This window comes from Thunnus thynnus, chromosome 11, assembly GCF_963924715.1.
Source record: "Thunnus thynnus chromosome 11, fThuThy2.1, whole genome shotgun sequence".
Lineage (NCBI taxonomy): Eukaryota > Metazoa > Chordata > Actinopteri > Scombriformes > Scombridae > Thunnus > Thunnus thynnus.
The window spans coordinates 10,238,674-10,256,348 of NC_089527.1; the positions used below are offsets into that span (position 1 = coordinate 10,238,674).

At 37.9% G+C, this 17,675-nt stretch overlaps 1 protein-coding gene across 1 annotated transcript in view; it reads left to right on the forward strand.

Annotated features, from left to right (window-relative positions):
* The window catches only part of LOC137192558 (polycystin-1-like protein 2), a 47,689-nt gene that overhangs the window by 17,255 nt on the left and 12,759 nt on the right, over window positions 1-17,675 (forward strand). The window contains exons 11-29 of the mRNA XM_067603343.1: window positions 392-891; window positions 1,057-1,180; window positions 1,296-1,481; window positions 2,250-2,387; window positions 2,671-2,822; window positions 3,252-3,383; window positions 4,052-4,172; window positions 4,323-4,454; window positions 6,210-6,323; window positions 7,540-7,654; window positions 7,779-7,969; window positions 8,053-8,283; window positions 8,485-8,586; window positions 11,130-11,308; window positions 12,094-12,240; window positions 13,459-13,658; window positions 13,841-14,082; window positions 14,399-14,606; window positions 16,118-16,364. Of these exons, the coding sequence (XP_067459444.1) occupies window positions 392-891; window positions 1,057-1,180; window positions 1,296-1,481; window positions 2,250-2,387; window positions 2,671-2,822; window positions 3,252-3,383; window positions 4,052-4,172; window positions 4,323-4,454; window positions 6,210-6,323; window positions 7,540-7,654; window positions 7,779-7,969; window positions 8,053-8,283; window positions 8,485-8,586; window positions 11,130-11,308; window positions 12,094-12,240; window positions 13,459-13,658; window positions 13,841-14,082; window positions 14,399-14,606; window positions 16,118-16,364 (3,461 nt within the window). The remainder of the gene's footprint in view (window positions 1-391; window positions 892-1,056; window positions 1,181-1,295; window positions 1,482-2,249; window positions 2,388-2,670; window positions 2,823-3,251; window positions 3,384-4,051; window positions 4,173-4,322; window positions 4,455-6,209; window positions 6,324-7,539; window positions 7,655-7,778; window positions 7,970-8,052; window positions 8,284-8,484; window positions 8,587-11,129; window positions 11,309-12,093; window positions 12,241-13,458; window positions 13,659-13,840; window positions 14,083-14,398; window positions 14,607-16,117; window positions 16,365-17,675) is intronic.

Here is a 17,675-nt window from a genome sequence, read left to right on the forward strand (position 1 = left end):
GACAAGGAGCTGCTACCAAAGAGCAAAGACAAGGCCACTTATAGAGAAACAGAATGGTGGGACTGAATACACTGTGAAACGAACCTCACTTGCACTGGCCAAGTCTAAGGGTCAGAATGTCATTGTGGTGATAACTTCCGGTGTGTATACACGTGTCAGGAACACAATATCAAAGCTGCACTGTAAATTATTTTAATTATTTTTGAGTTCTAGGCCAATTATTATTAATTATTATTATTATTAAGTATGTACAAATGTTGCAAAAATACAGCAGTAATGAGAGACCAGAGTAGTTTTCTCAGGTAGATCCTTTAACTGAATGAAGTTGAATTCATGCCAGGAAATTAACTCATACCATTGCAGAACAACCAGAACTATTTCAATTTAAAAGAATGATTTTAATGTTGTTGGTCTTTTCACTGTTTTTCAAAGTATTTCATTAACATCAACATGTTTTTGTAAAATAGCACCTTTACTTCTTTTAGATAATAATCTGTACACATTACACACTGTCCTTTTCTTTTATACCAAAGTAGATGTTGTACCTATTTACGCAACATACACCATAGAGACATCGCCTAAAGAGAATCCAGTTACTACCACCAAAAAACCAGCTACCACTGTTAAAGAAAATGCCGGAGGAAGCCAAGAAAAAACTGATACCACTCTTGTCCCTGCCACTACATCACCTGGCACTATCAGTGCTAACACTGTCACTGCTACCCCTGGTGGTACAACTCCACAAGTGACCAACAAGAATTCTGATGGCCTCTCATGTAGCATATCACCAAAGAGTGGTACAATACTTGAGGCTTTCGATATAACTTGCAATACTGAAATTCCCTGTCCTAACTGTCGGTATTGTTTTAAGACTGAAGGTAAGTACTTCAGGTTGACAAAACTTTTGGAATAAGAGGACTGATCTAACTCTAACTCTAACAATCTGAGTTATCTCACTCTTCATAGTATTCAGATAATAACTTTTAGCGTATTCTCCCAGAAATCAGTTGATCTACATGACTTTCTTGTTTGAACAGGTAAGCATGTGCGTTGCAGTAAGAACAATGAGGTGAAGTCTGTATTCCTTCCTCTTGGAGACAGCAGCTCCAACTACAACCTGATTATTACAGCAACTGCAAAAAATAACGGCTTTGTAGCAAACACCACTATTACTACACAGGTGTGTCAAAACCATGATGATTAAAAAAATGGGGGATACTTACAAAACAAGACCTATGGAAAGGTTCTATGCTTTTGCTCTACACTACTGTAAGAAAATGGCTTTTTCTCCTCAGGTGCTGGATTCCACTGCGGCCTCCAGCTCCTCTGTAGACCGTCTCAAGGCTACAGTCAAGAATGCTGTGGCTCAACTTAAGAAACAAGGCCTACTGTCAGGAGAAACTCTAGGACAGATCTTCAATTCCGTTTCCAATAAATTGAATGAACAAACGGATAAATCGAAAAAAGCTGATAGGCAAAAGGTAAATGCACTCCTGGACAATACTGTAGATATAGATTACTAGAATATATATCTGAGCACATACAGTGGGGTCCAAAAGTCTAGACTTTCCCACTGGACCCCATTGTATGTATCTAACACAACATACTGCAGGAGAAAATACTGCAGTGTAATACAATGCAATGTCACAACACAGCAAAGGACAACCTCCAGAATGATGTTTATCAACTTAAGAAAAATTGCGCATTATAAGCTTTGAAAAAGGCCTGTCTTGTTATTGTACTGGATTGCATTAGTGTAAGTAGCATCATCTATTTTGAAATGCAGTAATCACATTACAGGCACCAGTCCCAGTAATGCTCCATTACTTTGACATTTTTGGGGGTCAGCTGATTTGCTGTTTTACCGGGAGTTGAAGGGTCTCTGTAATTACAGTGGACAGACTGGTCTGGGATCTATTAGGCAGCTTCACTGTGACGATGAGACCGCCAAAGTTCTGTGTGCAGTTACCAGGGCTAAGCTATCCCAGAGGCAATTCAAGGTGTTTTACATAATGAATTAAAATATTAAAAAAGAAAAACAACATAAAACATTAAAATGCAAATTTAAAAGAATAGAAACTTTGAAATAAATACAGAAAGTTAAGAAAAAAGACGCAAATACAGGATAGGTTAGGATGTAAGGACAAGATGGTAAATGTGGAGGACTTAAGCTTCTACTAGTTGCACTACTAAATATTAAACTAGACAACAAAATAAATCATAATTATAAATGCTTTTGTCTGTTCAAGCTTCGTGAGCACATGCTGGACATAATGGTTGGTACAGTAAAAGTTGTTCCCAGTAATATTCCAGAAGAAGTTCAGGTCATAGCCATTGGACTTGCTGCTGTCGTCCAGAAAGGCGCTGAACTCAGTGTCCCTGCTCAGGTATTGTGCAGTTAATCCTACACCAATTTAAAAAAAAAAGACATTTTAAGAGGTAGGAATAAATCAGTTATCACTGTGAAACCATTAAGTGCTGCTTTTACTTTGGTTCACTGCTTTATGTAATGAATAGCCACTGGAAGTACAAGGTTACGCTCACTCAGCTTTGTAATGTGTATGTATTTGAAGCCGGATGTCAGAGGTGAGAGTGTGTTATAATGTCCTTGATAACATAGCACTTCCTAACGTATTTGACCGTGTGCCCACTATTGATTCTCAACTCCAGGAAGAGGCTTCAGTATTGTTTGCAAATCTCAGCTCGTCTCTCCTCCACATGGGTGTGAAAAAAAGTGAAGAAAACAAGAAACAAATATATATTGCAGCCAGCACTATTGTGGAAGGAGTGAGCAATATCCTGGACTATTCTTCCAATGTGAGTTGTTTAACCTTAATACATGCTGGTCAGATATATTTTCTCTAGGGATGGTTGAGTGATTTGAATATTACATGTGATCAGTGACTGTAACCCTTCAAGAAATGCAAAATTTGCCCTAATCACCTAATGTTTCTCAGTATGTCTGTTTTTCTTCCCATTTACATCTAATCTGTCTATTTCTGAGCGGTTTCCTGTTTCTGAGTTTCTTCAACTCAGCACACAATGAATGGTTACATGATTGCCTGCAGAATATGTCTGTCACTAACCACCTGGACTCAAATGTCGTTATGAGTTTAATGACCTGGAACAAGGCCAGTTATTTGTCACACCCATCTTCCCTGGAAAATTCATCTCTGAATGGCAGATTGAATTTGCAGATGGAAGAAAAAAATAAACATCCTCTTCCTTTTCAAAAGTGCCTCGTGTTATCCTTTGCAGAAAAACATCTCTGATGCCCTTCTCGTTGCTCTGTACAATACACAGAGCGCACTGTTAACATTTAAAGAGACAAATGAGGGGCCAACTATTATCCAGCAAGCTCATATTGGTGTGTTTGTTAATAGGTAAGTTTCCCCTCAGCTACATGTTGTGACATAGATATTCTTACTTTTTTGACCTGACAAAGATCTGAGTAGGATCTAAACATTGTCCTGATCAAATCTTGTGGCTTGGAGTAAGTGTGCAGGCGTTACTTTTGCCATGCTGCTTTCTAATAGCCTCGTACCTTTGTGATGTGGGTATAATTACTCTCCTTCAACATAGATGTATGTACTTAAAGCAATGGTTGGAATCAGCTAACCTGGCTTTATCCAAACAAAATCTGACTAACAGCACCTGTAAAGCTCCCTAATTAACATGTCATATCAAAAAACTGTTGCTTATGTGCTGGACTGTAACTTCAGGAAGTTATTTTGCTCAGCCAAGAGATAGTGCAGCACGCTTCAACCCATCATTTTAAGATACAACCTATTAATTAGTGAGCTTTAGTGGTGCTGGTATGCAAATTTTGTTACCTTCGGACAGAGCAAGGCTTACTGTTTACCCCTGTTTCCAGTCTTTATGCTAAGCTACACTAATCATCTGGCTATAGCTGTATATTTACCGGACAAATTTATTATCGTTTTGTTCTTGTTTGATACTGCAGTAATATGAAATAAACACCCCAAATCAATGACACACAACACAAAAAGCATAATTTAAATCTTAGTCTCTTTTTTATCTTTTCTCCCAGAGTGACACCAGCAACATTGCACCTGGAGTCTATAAATATTCCCAACTGTTCCTGCCCCACATTTTCTCTCCCAACCCTACCTTCAAGCCTGTTTCCTTCAGAAGAACCAGTGGATATACGAGTAAGTTAATGGGAGTGTGTGTTTATTTGAGTTCAGGTTCCAGTGTGCATGTTAGAGCTCAAGTTTTTATTACGTTTTCACCAATTGAATTACTTTTTCTATTCTGTTATTGTGGTTTAAATTTACTTTGCTCTTTAAAAACCTTCGCAGATGCTGAGTTTAGATAAAAATCCATTTTCCTGGAATGAAAGAGGGAACATCAGCAGCTTAATAGGTGGTTTATCCCTCACAACAAAAGATGGCTCCAGTATCCCTGTGAAAAACTTGAATGAGGATATAGAGGTCAGTGCAGTAACATTGTAGCATCTGAGAGTTGTTCTATAATATGCACTCCTGTTGCGAGCATGTTCTTTGTAAGGCTAGATGTTTTGAAATGCATCAGTATAGCCAGCCAGGGAGGACAAGAGTATATGCTTAAAAAAACAGAAGTCGGTTTCAACAACACACTGACCTGAGGGACCTTAGAGAAGAAGTGAAAAATGAAATGGAAACTATGTCTGATACTTGACAGCATATAGTGGGAACACTATTTCATTTACAGTATATTGAATTAAGCACTTTACCTGTTTATATATAAAAAAAAATTAGTAAGCAAGACAAAGTTGGTTAAAGTCCTCCTCCAATCAAAAATGTGTTCTGCTCATTGTTCAGTTGGATGTTCGACCTTCACTATGCATATGCAGCTGTAAACATATTATTTTTCAAAGCAGATTATTTGTATATGTCTTAAACATGGATGGGATCTTTGAGAATTTATTTTTTTGCATTTGGTTGCATTTATGCTGAAGTAACAAATGCAGCATACAGTAGGTAGGTTTCCAACCTGATGTCTCTGATTAAAGTGGAGCCACATTGTTAATTACACACAAGAGAATCACACCAAGAGCTGCTGTGATGCATTTCAATGTGGTTGCTGGCACCCAAGGTGCAAAGCACAACTGTTATTATTCTGCATACTTATTATTAGGTGTGCTGGTAATGAAGATGCAAGCATGGCTCTTGTAATCCTGCATTCCATCCCCCTTCCATCCACTCTTTATTTTAACACAAGAGACTGACTGCGCCACCTGTGCTTTGACTTTTGCCTGTTGCCTTTCAGCCTGCGACTCGCCCGTGGCAGAGCATGCTTTGGGGGGGGGTGGCCGTGCCAAGTAGCCAGCACACTGAGAATTTCTTCAGAAGTTTGGTGTTTTCTAGTTTAATTTGTTCCTGGTACCATGACAACAACGGTGTACAGTGCACCATGCTCTTTTTAGGTTGGCAAAAGATGCACCAGATACTTCACAAGAGATGCTTGAAACTGGCTGCAATGACAAACAGAATAATAGCAGCAAAAATAAGAGCAGAATCATAATATATAGTATATTGGTTCACTGGGACTCTCTTCTCCATTACAAATAAACTCAGTGCTCCTCCCACTCAACAAGTTCTCCAAATTAAACAACAAAATACATCATTGGTCCATGCACTCCAGAGCAACACAAGCATTTTCAGATGTTCCTATTGGAAGTTATTGGTAGTATGACATAATTTGTCTGTACCTTCCAAAACTGTTAAAATCACTGTTGAAAAATATAAATTTGTTTTATGATGTGATGTGACAATGGTTACAATCAAGGTTTAGGTACTAAAACTGGTTAGGACTTGGTTAGGTTTTGAGAGGGATTGTGGTTTGGGTTACAGTAACAACCATGTGGCTAAGGTTAGGGGACAATCATGGTCGTGGTTGAAAGAAAAACAATGTTCAGTTGCAGTTGGAAATAGAAACCCACCCTTACCTCCCTAAGCAGACTTTGTCGCTTTACAGTAATGTCGCCTCTTTTCCTTGTTTGCTCCCATCATAATTACTATGGCCTCTAAATGGCTTTTTCACTTGGATGTAAACAGATACTGATTTAGGGCACTTCCTGAAAAGACTGATTCTGTCATTTTTCTTGAGAGGACAGTCTCTTTAAATCCTTGGAATTGTTTTACAGTTGTAAGCTAAATGTGAACCTATATTTTGATCTGTTTTCTGACATTTTTCCTGGCCCATAGATTATGTTGCCAAGGCCTGCTGGAGAGCAGGTGAACACTTCTGTGTTGGACCTGAGGAACTACAGCACAACAAACATAGACATTCCTTCAGCTGACACTACATTGGTGTTAAAGGTCCAGTAAGATGTTTTATCTCCACTGTATGTAAAATAAACATAGATGTATAATGAGCTCTTACAAAATAATTTCCTACCAATTACTTGGACACTATGACAAAAAAGTTGGTGGTTTGCAGTCAGGTCAGGTTTGGGTGGTTAATTAATGAATACTTTTGCAGATTGGCTGTCACCAGCCAGTGGCCACAGCCCAACAGTAGCCTCTGTGTGTTTGCTGTGTGTGTGTGTGTGCATTTGTGTGTGAGCGAGCGTGCAGCGGAGAGATCTTTCATGTTATTATGAGAAGCGTAAGCCAGGGAAAAGACATCACTTGCAATAGTCTCGTGCTCGCTCACAAGCAGCATGAGCAACACAAAATTTATGTGACGTGGACACTATAAGTGGATGATTATTATACCCTTTTTTAAACATATATTTGATATTTGTATATTTGCCACATGAATATAGAGTGATGAAATGGACAGCTTTGCTATTTAGTGAATTTTGTCTGTTAGAGTACAGCTGTTTCAAACGCTTTTCAAATTACAAATTAAATTACTGTACTGTGTATAAAATATAGTCTAGCTTACTGTAGTTCAAATAATAATTAGGCCTAAGTTACGGTAGAGTACAGTATTGTACAGTATGGTACAGTACAATGGTACAGTAACAGTAAACTAGTTTCACTGCTGCATCTGACAGTAAAGTTAAAAAAAATAGAATTACCATAGTTGTAATTTTTTTGTTCCATATGTTGTCATTTTTGAAAATACCCAAAATGAACACTGTAAGCGGACAAATTATGTAAACAGCATTTATACACTTTCTATATAGGATGCTGCCCCAAGCTTTTTGATCCACATAAGCGGTTGATCACTGTAACCATGATCACTATAAGAGGTTTCCACTGTAATAGATTCACTTAAGGGAGAAAGAAAAAAAAGAAAAAAAAGTGAACCTATCTTTTAAGCACATGAGTAAAAGGCAAAAGCAAGTTACTACTATCAAAACCATTACCACTATTGCTAACAGCATAAATTCCACCACTGCTACGATTATATATTTTTAAATTTTGCCATTTTTGTATCTTGATAGTATGCGTGCAAAATGAAAAAAACTGGAAACACATGAAATGAAATTATGAAATATTTTATCTTAAGGATTTTAAATTATTTCAGTCTATTTCATCTGCACTTATGCCTTTTGCTGCAACTATGTCGATATATCTTTTAAAGATGGTGCCTTCAGAGGAGCCTTTACCCTTCAAACTGTTCCTTGGTCATACGGACTACCCAACCGAAACAAATTATGTAGCCATGACAGAGATGCCTCACCAGGGAACAACACAAGGTAATGAATCACTTTGCTCAGTGGTGGAGACAGGATGTTTTTAACTCTAATGTTTTTTAAATTAGATGTTTGATGCATTACTTGTGTGTGTGTGTGTGTGTGTGTGTGTGTGTGTGTGATACAGAGGAGAGATACACTTGGCTACTAGACCCTAAGAACTTAAAGGGAAACACTGGAACACATTACCTTGTAGTGAGGCCCATAGTGGGCCCAGGAGTAAAATTCATCAATGCCAATTTGTCAATAACCGCTATTGCCACTGCATGTAAATTTTGGGATGAATCACTTTTGGATTGGAGTGATTATGGATGCAGAGTAAGTAGAAGTTACTCAATCTGCATGCCATGCATAATATGTTGCCCATACTTTAATGACACAAAGTGCTGTTGTCTTCGAAGGTTGGTGTTCAGACCACGCATTTAGTCACCCAGTGCCTCTGCAACCACTTAACCTTCTTTGGAAGCTCTTTCTTTGTCACTCCTAACCTTGTTGACCCATCACGCACTGCTGAGCTGTTTGGGACCTTTACTGAAAATCCTGTGGTTGTGTGCTTCGTGGGGGCAATCTTTGTAGCTTATCTTTTGGTGGTTGTGTGGGCACGACGAAAAGATGTTCAAGACACCGCCAAGGTACAGTATATCTCCATACATCAAGTAAGAGTACCTCGTTTATAGTCAGTTTCCCAGTGACATGAAGCACCTCAGAAGATTTTAATAATAAAAAATATTACATTTTCTAATAAATTTTCTGTCTTTGCAATATTTGTTTTATTTGAAAGTGCCTCCACTGTATTTTTATCTAATATTTGTTGTGTGTTGGCTGGTGGGCAGGTGAAGGTAAGTGTGTTGGAGGACAACGACCCCATGGATGAGTACCGCTACCTGTTGAGTGTTAGCACTGGTCATCGGAGAGCAGCCGCCACTTCCTCTCAGGTGAATTTGCCAGTTAAGTCATACTGAAATGCATGATGAAAGATCTTTTACTGGAAGACAGAAAAGTACTTATCAGTTTGCTCTCATTTCTCCCTTCAACCAGTACTCTTCATAAGAGGCCACTCATTCTGTTCTTAAATTCACTGTTGCTTAGCTACCCTTTAATTTAAAGCTGTATTATTCAATTTATTTATTTATTAATAATGGATAAAATGACAAAGTGTAAGAGATAGTAAAAAAAATATTGGGATAGAAAGGAGGCCCTCCTCAGCATTATTAATATTTTCTTACTTCTTACTTACAAAAACCCTGTAATACCATCTCCCCAATACCTCAAAATGATATATTTGTGACAAACAAAATGGTGAAAATACAGACACTTTCTATTTCTGAATAAAGAGATGCTAAATAAACAGTTATTACAGTCATCAATTGAGTAGAGCTGGAACAGGCAGCAGGTCTGTGGCTGCTAATGGACTCAAAATAGATACAGTGAGTGATTTGTTAATTTTTAACAGCGGGGATGGCTAAATGGAAGGGTTAGGAACCCTAACCTAACCCTAGGACTGCAGGATTATCATATTGGTCTAGCCTAATTCTTGATATTATAATTGTTAGACCAAACATTTATAGCAAAAACTATATCTGTGGTCATCTTTCCCTAAAATATTTTGTTACAGAAGTGGCTTGGTCTGGGGTTGTATTTTCAGCAGCACAGACGTTACTGTTCTCTCTCTACTCTTCCACAACTATATGCTGCCACTAGTCACTTTGATCATGAAAGTGACACTACTCCATATAGTATATATAATATAGTATAGTATATAGTTGAGAGAATATTATAGATCCAAGACAAAACTGGCAAAAGGGCTGGACTGAGAGAATAAGGCGCAATTTCAAATCTGTCTGCTACTTCAGCACCACGGACAGCACCATGGATTTATCAATACACAGCACAGTTAGGTTACTTATATTTCAAAGCTGTGGTCGGGGCCATATATTCTAACTTGCACAAACCTCAGTCAGATAAAGGATCAATGAGTCAGGCAGATTAGACTAACATATTCAACTAAACAATCCCTTTGCCCCTGCACTTTTTCTGCAACTATGGGATGGCAGGTTAACAAGGGGGATGCATTTTGGTCATTTTGCTAATAAGGACAATAGCATCCCTCCTCATCCCCCCTCATATCGCCTACTGGATATGATGTCATAATCAGACCAACTGCATGATGTCCAGACAGCTGTTCCAAAGACAGCACATTGTTAAATAACAAAACACACATTATTTAAAGTCCAGTGCTTGCTGATGTGCAAAAGAGAGCTGTGTACAACATGCACTCACTCTGTGGTACTGGTAAGCGCTTTTATGCAGAGCTGAGTTGACTTTTAAGTGCAAGATGACATGAACAATTATTACCACTGCAGCTGATTGAGCAAAATAGGCAGAGGTGCCAGCTTTTAAACTACTGAGAGTTTTAAACCGGGAAATAAATATAAACATGAATTAGATCAGATGATGTTGTAGCCCAGTATGTATGACATCAAATATCTCATAAACCAATTATATTGTGCCTGAATTGCATAACCAGACAGGTTGGACACTTTAAATTAAATAGTGTGCAGGTAATGAGTGTATATTAAGAGGCAATAATTTAAGTTAATCATCATTAAATGGGTAAAAGTCATTGCTCATTGACAAGAGGGAGACAGCTGTATGTGTCACTGCTAAGCTCTCATTTTATGCACAGCTGGTTTGTTTTTTGTGATGGAAGTGATACATGTAAACAAATGCATGTGCAGAACTGATCATATTTATAACATTCCAACTGTTAATAGCAAAGGTCAACATGTTTAATTTCACTGTATAAGCTAGTGAAAAAATGATGCTCTCCTGCAACTATTTGATCTCCTATTTATATAATAAAACTCACAAGGGGAGGTTAAAATAAACTCTAAAGATGGGATGAGAAAAAGGCTGTTCATTGCTCTCTTGTTTACTCAGGTTTGTTCATTTTGATTCACCACTTGAATCTTTTGAGGAATGTTTTACAAACATCTCATTCAGTCTTTTCCACTCCTTATTTTTCTTTGGTTTTCTCATAATCACCATTGTTTTTGGTCTAAACCATAGTGGAGTGTTACTGTGCTGAGTGCTTGCATTTCTGTCTATCCTAGAGAATACCTTGAGTGTCGTTGATTACATTTTGTTGTGTGATGTGTGCTGTTTTATCCTCTTGCATTTACAATATTTACTTGTGTGCACAACACACACATTTTCTTGGACTTCTGGGACTGCTGATGAGATTTCATTAGACAGACAATGAAATACTCATTCTGACTGGTCTCTTGTAGCATTTTGTATTTAATTGCACTGAATAGCCAAAAGTGGGGTTCTTTCAGCTACTTGTTCATTAGTCAAATGATTGCTGTTAGTATTAGCTATTAACTCTCTTTTTACTTGGTTTACATGTAATTTACATTGCTTTTATCTCAGGTTCGGAAGCTTGAGTTTTAACTTTCAGAGTTCTTAACTGTTTTAGGTGACAATAACTCTGCTGGGTGCAGAAGGAAACAGTGAGCCACACCACCTGACAGATCCAAAGAAATGTGTGTTTGAGAGAGGTGCGGTGGATATGTTCCTGCTAACTACCCCCTTCTTCTTGGGAGACCTGCAGAGCATCAGGCTGTGGCACAACAACTCAGGGAGGCATCCTGCCTGGTAGGCAAATACAGAATATAAAATTTAATGAAGGTAAACACCGTGAACTGCCGTGCATGACGGCACTGCACTCTGGCATGGCACCTCTCAGCTGCAGATTTATCAACATATCTGTCATGTTGCCTTCAGATGCTGCAGGGATTTAATAAACTGAGTGAGAAGCTTTTCATACAGTATAAATCAGCTGTGGACAGCACATACTATAAGAATCAGCCACATTCATTTATAGATCAATGCAGACTGATTTACTGACTTTCCTGCTCTAACCACATTAAACATGATTTTTTGTGGCGATTTTGGTTTTAGAGTGTTTAACTGAAATAAATTATTTATATTTTAAGAATTAATCTGTTGTTTCAGCATGTCTGCAGCAAGTATTTAGTTTGATCCTGTTGATTAAATCACCAAAGCAGCCGCAGATGGACGCTCTGAGATGTCTGTTTTCAGAGCAACATCTAGGACCAAATTTCAACCAAAATACAACAACAACAACAACTGTCCTGTGCATCAAATGTAAAGTTGGAGCACTGCTTGCACCAGTCGTTGCACCTCCATGAAAATATGGCCCTTAGACTTAGAACACAGTGTCATTTCCTACAGAGTAACAAAGTATTTTGCTCTCTTTGCGGTCTGTTTAGCAAGCAATTTGAGCAATGTCAAGCAAGTTGACATTTTAGCCTGTCAGCTGGGGTGTAATTATGAACTTTCAGACATAGTCACATGTGAATAAAGCTAATTTTTAATGTAAAAGCTGAGGAGTCTTTACATTTATGCTTTTGTCCTAGGTATGTAAGCAATGTCCTAGTGCAGGATTTACAGACTGAGCAGAAATGGCATTTTCTGTGCAACTCTTGGCTGGCCATAGACATGGGGGATTGTTCCCTTGATAAAGTTTTTCCTGTTTCGACAGAGATGGATTTGAAAAGGTTCAGGTAAGTTAAAAGCATTGAGGTTCTGGGCAGCAAAATTATACATACAAACATATGGTTATGGTCTAAAGGCTGAATGTGAAACCCAAACAAGTTTTCATCATCATTCATTTGAATTTGAATACCAAGAGCACAGATTAAATGCAAATGAAATGCAATGGCTTTTTCGCACCTTAGTTTGAATAATGGAAAGTTTACAGCAGACTCAGTTTTTGATTTGATATGTCAAAGTCACATATGAAAACCAGCAGGTAGGATGTAGCTTTCAACTGAGCCCCACTTGCATGCTCATGAGGGGCTATCAACATTTTAAAAAAATCACCAACACTTGTGTATTTTGTTTTGTGAGAGAAGACATAAGAATTGCATGGAGTAGGGATCTGCAGACACAGTATCTGCAGACTGTCTGAAACGCATTGGTTTAATTTATTTATTTATTGAATTTATTGTCAAGGACAGACAGATCCCCATCCATACATGTAATACATAAATACATACAAATACACTCTGTTATGTTTTCCCACAAAAAAAAGTTCAACTACCAAGGTACAATTTCTTAAAATGGCATCTACACCCATTTCATTGCAAAATCCAGAATCTATAAATATGCACATATTGTTCACTTGTAAAGTTTACCTGCTGGATACAAGATGTCTCCTACTTCACTGAAAAGTCAATTCTCAGTGTTTGTGCGTTTGAGGTTTTAAGTTTCCATATCACACTTGTGTAAGTTGCGTACTAGACCACAATTGGCTTCCACACTATAGTTATGATGTCACAAATTGTGCTCGTAGGTACACATCTAAAATCAGATTTAAGGAGAGCACAGAGAAACTTTCCCCCTTTTAACAGATGAAAAGCACCTTCTAGTGGTAAACTCTGCACAGTGAAAGTCAAACATCCAAGTGAAGTAACAATAAAAACACATTTTTGTGTGAAGGGGGACTTATTCATTTATTTGAATTTAATTCAACTGAATTGAAATAAAAGGTGAAAAACTAATCTAATCTAATCCCAGTTTAGCCTCTATAAATATTAAGTGTACACACTGAGGTGATAAATTACTGAGGATTTATGGCTCTTTCTTTTGGCACTCAACAGCTAGCTGTGCCAAGGTTCTGCGATAAATAAAATAAAATAAAAGGTTAAGGTTTGATGATGAAGATGTTTTTGAAAATGTTTTATACTACAGTGCTGCACCTTGTTCTTTTTATTCTCCAGTAATTTGTTCTTCATGAAAACAACAAGGGATTTCAGTGATGGACACCTTTGGTACTCTGTAATAAGTCGACCACCTAGCAGCACCTTCACGTGTGTTCAGCGAGTGTCCTGCTGTTTCTCCCTACTGCTCTGTACCATGTTGACTAGCATCATGTTCTATGGCATCCCAACAGACCCTTCTGAGCAGACTATGGACCTGGGTACGACACATTTTCATTACAGCACAATTTATTCTATGAAAAAAGGGCAGTAGTCTATTTTATGCACTATTTGAGAATGGCATCGCTCTCTATTTTATGGACGAGCCACACACCTTATTTATTATTTCGTGGATGGCAAAAGCATTTAAAAATAATCTCTCTATCTCTCTCTCTGTTCCCAGGTCACTTTGAATTCACCTGGCAACAGTTCATGATTGGAGTTCAGAGTTCTCTCATGATGTTTCCATTGAATATTCTCATTGTTAGCATCTTCAGAAACACTCGTCCTTGGGAGACATCTTGTTGCAAGCGCAAACCAGAAAAATCGATTGCACTTGAGCAGGAGAATACTTCACAGACTCGTTCCTCACAGACTGCCACTGCCAACGTGAACATCATTGTCACTTTAGATAGTGTCATCAAGGTAGGTGATTTATGTTTTTCATCTACTGTGGGTAGCTATTTTCTGTGTTTACACAGAATACTTAAGGGCTGCTAAATAAGCAGCATCCAAGTGATATAATAAACATTGTGTGGACTATGATACTCCTTTTATATGTTCAAAAAAATGATGGACACATACACTGTGCTTCATTTACTGCATATTAGATGTCATTTTCTATATGTAAAAATCATACAATACCAATCAAAAGTTTGGACACACCTTGCTATCCCCTAGAATGAAAAAGTGTGTCCATACTTTTGACTGGTACTGTATATTTAAAAATCTACCCTCTCAGGATATCACAAGAATCGCCCACTCACTCTCTGAGACTGTGAAAAGCAACATCCCATGCACAGACTCTGAATTTGGACCAGGACAACAAGTTGATATCAATGCTGTCCTCTCTGTGGTGGAAGACTTCATCAAACAGAACAACAAAATCAGTGACAACACCCAGTCCACAACACAGAACCTTCACAACTTTGTCCAGTCTCAGCTACCAGGTGTGTCCTTTTGTGGATAGTGGATACTGTGACATTTATACAATTCTGTCTTTATTAGATCCAGTACATTATTATTATATATATATAGTTATAGTATGGAGTGAGGTTGGTGTGATGAAGAGCTTTCATCACTCCTTTTAAAAAAGTAACACTTGATACTCAGTTTCTGTCCACATTCAGCACCACTTACTAGTAAATTCAGTTCCATTTAACTCACTTTGCATTAGCTGTAGAGGGTTCTTTGCTATTCAGAAGTATTTGCACAGCATACCTGATTATTTTTGATAGTCACAGTAGTTCTGTCAAAGCCTCATAGAAGCTGTAGTTGTTAGATGCTAAAAAATAGTAATTTTCTGATTAATGATCGACTATGATTGTAAGCTCCACAGATTTTACTTTCCAGTACAGTAGTATGTATCTATTTAGCTTGGAATGTGGACAGGAAACCCTAATCTTAACAATATGTCTCAGCTTTTCACAAAGACAGGAATAAAATGTCTATTTACATTTCTATCTACAAATAAATATATGAATAAAAATTGAGCATAAGCTGGCAAAACAGGGAAAGGGCTTCAATTCACAAAGAACGGATTGCAGCCGCTGATGGCACCATGAATTGTGCATCACTTGCAACCACTATCTGCCCCATCTCAAGGTCTCATTCACCAAAGATATTGTGCTAGTGATATTTCGGTGCAAACATGCCTATAAGTTTTGCAGCTGAGTGAAATTTGCCCTCGTTTTGCGTCTGATTGTAATTATCCATGTGGCAAAGTATATATGTTGCCTTTGCGCCAAGAACACAGTAGGCAGGACAATGGCAGAGAGAAAGAGAAAAATTAAATGTTCAGACCATGAGCTACACGTCCTGAACAACAAAGTGCAGAGGCATTCCCTAAAACTTCAGGCAAGGAATTTAAATGTGACTGAGAGAAACCGTATTTGGGATTTAATATTCTAGTCTGTCAGTGCTGTCGGTTTTTCCAAACGCACACCTTCAAACTGCAAAAGAAGATGGCATGATTTGAAGAGGAGGACAAAATAAAAATATCATTCAGTGCCTCATTAGCTTCTCAAACAGGTGGTGCCATGATCATTGGAAAGTCTGGGCATGACACACCTGCGCTTCAGTTACCACCAACTCTCTGAAGACGCTAATAATTTCACTCTACTACGTGTGGCTATTAACACTGGTCTTTGTCAATTGGACTGTTTTGGATCATTGCTCATTTGCATATAAATAGGCCAATTTGCATGCAAATGTATGTATATTACCTAATTTAAAAACTTACAAATGGCAAAGGAGCACTGATACGCTATTTGCTTGGCAGCGCAGTTAGGGGTGCACTTCACCCTTTGCAGGTGCTTTGTGAATCACACGGTTTCTTTTTGTCTTATTTGTGCAGGTTTAGTGGTGCACAATTCTTTTGTGAATTCGCCCCTTAGTCTATTACAACGACTCATACATGCAACATGTGCCTACAATTTTATGAAATTATGTATATTTCCAGAAAACAGTGCTAGTGTGCATCCTAAGACAGCAGTGGATGGAATACAGCAGAAAAGCAACAAAACCCAGTATCTATACCGGCAGCTGTGTCACATTGACAGAGAGCTGAGTCTGCTGGGATCCTCCGGATTCCCAACCCCACACAGCTACAGTCAGGCTCTGCACCAAGTCCAGGGCATGAAGGGCTTCCTGGAAGATCAGCTCTTTACATCCAGCTGCATGAACCAAGATGAACTCACACAGAAAAAGTACAAAATGCATTCAGTAAAAGGGTTCTGCATGTGTTAGCCTATTATCTACAAATTGTGTGTATTTTCACTTTATAGAGTATGCTGGAGCTTTGAAAGTCACTTGATTGTGATAGAGGAAAATTTGTCATCTTCATTAATGTTTTTTTTGTCTTTGTCTTTTTATTTATCTTTGTTTTTATTTTTCTTTCTTACTCTATCATATTATTGGTTGTGCTTTCAAGGACACTCTGACATCCAAGATGAGAAAGTTGCTGCTGATAGGCATTGCATTCAAAAGTTGAGAATAAAATAGTCCCTTCCCACAAATGTGATACCAATAATGTAAATTTGTCAGGGGTTTTCAAATTCTTTTCTGCAAACTGGTGCTGGAATTAATGGAATCCAATTGCTGATTGAGCAGTAGGTTTAGAAAACAGCTGGCAGTAATGTTGTATGATGCACTGAGCTAAAACCAGTGGTATGGTCTTTAAGCCTCTTTTTACTTTATCAGTTAGCTACTTTGTACTGTAAATACAGTACAGTGTACTTGCTGACTTATGCATGAAATCTTAAAGGAATAGTTTGTTGATATTTTTGTTAATGGGCTTATTTGCCTTCTTGCAGAGGACACTGTAAATATGAAGCTGTGAAGCGAGGGGATGATTAGTTTAGCATAAAAGCTGTGAGCAGAGGGAAACAAATAGTCTTACTTTGTCCAAAATTTAAAACAACAGCCTACAAACACCTCTAAATTTCACAAATTTACAAGTGTCTCAAAATGTCTCATTTTTGTTGTGAGAGTTGCAGTTTTACAAGGTTACATGCTGGAACCATTAGTTGGCTGGGTGCGATGACTTCCTAGAGTCTTCCCTAGTGACAAGGCACTGCACCCGACCACTGTGCACAGCATGCAGTCCCCCACTAAAACCATAACGTGTTGTTTTTACATTTTGTTTTTGATAAAACAAACAAAACAAAGACAAAATGTGTAAATTAGTCATATCTATCTAGTTTTGAAGTTCAATCAATCAATTTTTATTTATATAGCGCCAAATCACAACAAAAGTCATCTCAGGGCACTTTTCACATAGAGCAGGTCTGGACTCTTTAAGTTAATCTGCATTTGTTCAAAACACAAGACATTGTGCAGATGTATTTACGTAATGTTAATGTAAATCTTTATGCTAAACTAATCACCTGCTGGCTTCATATTCAGTGCACAGATATGGGAGTGGACATCAATAATCTTCTTGTTATTGGTGATTCATTAAGGAATACACAATTTGTGGGTGATGAGCTAAAACTTGCAAAATCACTGGTATAATATAC